At 40.5% G+C, this 4,553-nt stretch overlaps 1 protein-coding gene across 1 annotated transcript in view; it reads left to right on the forward strand.

Moving 5' to 3' along the window:
- The window catches only part of DNAH11 (dynein, axonemal, heavy chain 11), a 481,900-nt gene that overhangs the window by 472,543 nt on the left and 4,804 nt on the right, over positions 1-4,553 (forward strand). The window contains exons 75-76 of the mRNA XM_006880385.1: positions 1,124-1,306; positions 1,390-1,505. Of these exons, the coding sequence (XP_006880447.1) occupies positions 1,124-1,306; positions 1,390-1,505 (299 nt within the window). The remainder of the gene's footprint in view (positions 1-1,123; positions 1,307-1,389; positions 1,506-4,553) is intronic.

The following is a 4,553-nucleotide window of genomic DNA, read 5'->3' on the forward strand; positions in this document are numbered from 1 at the left end:
GCAGTGCGATTGGCACAGGACAGAGCAGAGTTTAGGGTTGTTGTACATAGGGTCACTATGAGTCGCCAGCGACTCGACGGCACATAACAACAACAACAGGTATTGGAGCTTCATGACCTCTGACCAGATCTTTAAATACAAGTAAATATAATGAATTGTAATTATATTACTTAAAGAATGACTATGAATAAACTGAATAAATAGTAGGGGAGATTGCTGGCATTGATGAAGAAGGCAGTTGCTGACAGTGCCACTCTGCCCACCTACTGGGAAACAAACCCTTCACCCCATAGAATGTGCAGATATTGACTATCCAGTAGGGCCAATTTCTTTGACCTCTAAGATGCAAGTGAGTCAGTACAACTACAGAACATATGCATGAGCCAAGGGAGCTGCCCAATGTTAGTACAAGTCTATTTTATTTCAAAGTTTTATATATGTATGTTGTTGTTTATTGTGTGCTGCTGAGTCAGAAAAGACCCATAACTGACACTCCAGTGGGTTTTCATAAGTTGTTCATTGCACAGAAGTTGATTGTCCATCTTCCTCTCATAGAGCAGCAGGTGGACTTGAACCATGTGCCTTTGGATTGACAGCAAAATTCCTTAACAGTAGGCTACCAGTGTTCATATGTGTATATAAGAGGAGATGATAGATAGATAGATAGATAGATAGATAGATAGATAGATAGATGTACTTTTATGTGCATATCTGCTGGCCTCCTGGCTTGTTTTTTTTAATTCACCGGTTGTTCTTTGGGAGAAAGGTGGGCAGTCTCCTCCTATGCTATCTATAGCCTCTGAACACCTGCTGGAGGGTCAGCCAGGAGTTGATTCTAACTCAGTGGCATTTAACAACTCAACAACGTGTGTGTGTGTGTGTGTGTGTGTGTGTGTGTGTGTGTGTGTGTGTGTACATCCCAAACTCACAGCTGTTGAGTAAGTTCGAATTCCTAAGGAACCTCTATCAGGTTACCATGAGGTACTACTCATCTTTCTTGGTGCACAAAAGTGAAAAAGCTGGAAATAATAGAGTATAAAATGTTTATACAAATATCCATATATTTTAAGAATGGCAAAAATATTAAATAGAAGGAGCTAAATCTATGTCTTAATGTTTTAAGGTTAAGAATATCTTGGATGACATTTTAGAAAGACTTCCAGACGAATTCAACATTGTAGAGGTAATGCAAAAAACCTGTGACCGGAGTCCTTATGTTCTTGTCTGCTTCCAAGAATGTGAGAGGATGAATATTCTCCTTCAAGAAATCCGTGGGTCCCTTCAACAATTAGACCTTGGTTTAAAGGTAAGTTTGGATTGTGGCACAAGAGCAACCTTCATCCCACTGGAAGATGTGAGTTCACTGTGCAGCCTTTTCCTCCACACTAGGGGGAGCTCACGTTGTCTCCTGATATGGAAGCCCAGCAGTCTGCACTGAGTTATGACACGGTACCAGCCGCATGGGCCAAGTTGGCATATCCATCGACTTACGGCCTGGCCCAGTGGTAAGCTACAGTCGTCTCTACTGCACTGGTATCCTCTTCTGGTTTTTCCTTGTTTGTGAGAACAATGAGAATTGTGCTTGAGATGTAGTCAGATGCATGTGCAAACACTACAGACTACTTCATATGCATTTCCTTCAGTGTCAAAACCCAGTCAGAAATAACCCCAGTTAAGTCAGAGTTAGAGAAAGTCTAATTCTGCTCTAAACAAATAAGCCCTTCAATCTTAGACAAACACCTCTTTTTTTTTTTGCTCAGTTTTTCCAATCTAAAAAAATAATGAAAATGGGATAATCAAAACCCTTGTCTGAATTGTTTTCATAATTAAATAGCATTGAAAGCAACTTGAGCTTGTTCTCATCTCACTTTATACCTCTATTTTCTAAGCTGGTGATGACTAATGCTATCTCACATAGGCAACTTGTAAATCCTGTAACACGGTAACGTAGTGATTTAGACTGTTGTCCTGTGCGTTTAGATATGGGTACAGGCCAGAAACAGAAATTCCTTTACTGAGGACCCCTATCCTACACTTTTCTGCCTTCAGACTTTATCCTGGGGCAAATGCTGCTCTTTGACCTGATATGGTTGGTTATTCTAAGGATGTAAGTGTCTCCCTGGTGTTACTGGTCACCTCGTATGAATTCATTGCTGTGGAGATGGTTCCAAATCCCAGCTGACCCTCCACTAAGTTTCTGGGGCTGTGAACCACATGGGAATAGATTGCTCTTCTTTCTCCTGAGGAGTCGCTGGTGCATGAGAACTGCCTGAGAGGCATGGCCTTTGGATTACAGATTACGCCACCAGGGCAACCCTGGCTGCCTGAGGTGCCATTGAATATGGATCATGATGACCCTATGAACAACAGATCTGAACCCTGTCCTATCCTGTGCCATCTTCACCATCTCTGACACACTCAAACCCATTGCTGCACTCACTGTGTCAATCTACCTGGTTGAGGGTCTTCCTCTCCTTCACCACCCTTCCACCTTTCCATCTATGATGCCCCTCTGCAAGGGATAACCTCTTCTAGTGACATGCCCAAAGTATGTGAGATAAAGCTACATCATCCTTGCTTCCAAGGAGCGCTATGGCTGCACCCTCTCCAAGACATAACTGTTTGCTCTTCTGCAGTCCATGAAATGTTCAGTGCTGTTCTCCAACACCACAGTTCAAAGGCATCAATTCTTCTTCTATCATCCTTATTCATTGTGCAGCTCTCCGATGCATAGCAAGTGACTGAAAAGACCATGGTCTGAATCAGGCGCACCTTAATCCTCAAACTACCATCATTGCTCCTCAATAGTTTGGAGAAATGCCTCACTGCAGCCTTTCTGAGTGCAATACATCTCCTGATCTCCTGACTCCTGGTACAAAGTGTATTGATTGTGGGTCCAAGTAAGATGAAGTTGTTGAGTCTCAATCTTTTCTCCATCTACCATGGTGTTGACTAATGCTCCAGTGGCAAGGATTTTTTCGTTTTTTTGATGTTGAAATGCAATCCATATTAAAGGCTACAGAGTTTAACTCTCTGTAGCAAGTGCTTCAAGCCTCCTCTCTTTCAACAAGAAAAGTTGTGCCATCCTGCCTAACAGGTTATTGATCAGTCTTCCCCCACAGGTCTGTTTTCAATGAGAGCCATCTGTTACTTCCATTTGAAAACTTTTCAGCCCTTATTTCTCTGAACATTGCCTCCTTTTCTTCATTATCTGCTCTTTATTTACCTAAACTTCTCTTAAGTTTTCAATTTCTGTGTCTTTCTGCTGTATTCTGGTTTATTCTTTATCTTCAATGCTTCCCTGTCTCTTTAATTTTTAAAAATGTCATTGCCCACAATTTTCAGTTCTATTTATAGTGAGGCAGAAGATGCCTGACCTATTTTCATAATTTTCTGATTTTGTTTTCATTTCCCTGAAGATTTTAAACATATTTTAAAATAATACATACTTTTTAAAAAAATGGACTCATATATCCTGGATTTTCAATTTGTCCTATTTCTTAGATATTACTGGGGTTTTTTCCTCCCTGCCATTTTACTGTTCTTATACTTGGGTGACACGTTTGGCTGGTTATAAAAATTTTTAACACTCATTGCTGGAGGCTTTTGTAGCCTCATTCTCGTCTCATCTCGATGCTTCTATGAGGCAATCTGAAGCCGGTATATACACACCCCACTCTTAGAAATTGCATTATCTTTGCTAGACTGTTTAAATGATGTTGTAAGGAGCTGTGTTGCCAGCCAACAGGCATGCAGTTCAAATCTACCAGCTTCTTTCTGGGAGAAAGATGGACAATCTCTTCCTGTGCTTATTGCCACAAGTAGGTCAGCTATGAGTTAGTTCTGACTTGATGGTACATGTTATTTAAGATATATTTCAGTATTGATTATTTTGTGCCAAATTTCCCTGGAACATGATATGCCCTTTAGCTATAGTCAAAGTTGTGACTTAGAAAAACTGTTCCATTTTCTAGAATTTTATTGTTTCTGATTTATTAGCCTTTTCACACTGATTCTCTATGACTTCCCGTGTCCTCTTCCTCTTGTTCTTCATTATGCTGTTTATCTTGGCATTTCTTTCTCCTTTCCAGAGATGCTTTAGCCTAATTTTCTTTCTCTTACTTGATCCTCTTTGTAAGGCATGCTGCTTCAGGCTCTCACTTCACCTTTCACTTATTTGGTTGCAGTGTGTATCCTCCTTGTGACAACATATTGAGAGACTTTTTCTAGCATTGTCTGTCCTATTCACCTTTATTCCTTTGCATTATAATTCTGTTCTATAAGACCACTGTTACAAAACGTTTAGAAAAGGGCTTACAGAGAGAATCAATCTAGGATGGTTACCAAGGAGGGGGGAAATAGAAAATTGATTGCTAGACAACGAACCCTTCTTGGGAAGGGTGAAGGGAAGGGCATTGTGGAATGAATGGACGGTTAGACACTGTGTGTATTATAACTGGTGTTGTGGAACAGAATGTGTGTGAATGATTGTTGGGAAAAGAAAACCATCACTCAAACCTCAATAATCTTTTCTTCTTAAATATATTCCCCCA

Source organism: Elephantulus edwardii, unplaced genomic scaffold (assembly GCF_000299155.1).
Source record: "Elephantulus edwardii isolate Elephantulus edwardi_28Jun2011 unplaced genomic scaffold, EleEdw1.0 scaffold00007, whole genome shotgun sequence".
Taxonomy (NCBI): domain Eukaryota; kingdom Metazoa; phylum Chordata; class Mammalia; order Macroscelidea; family Macroscelididae; genus Elephantulus; species Elephantulus edwardii.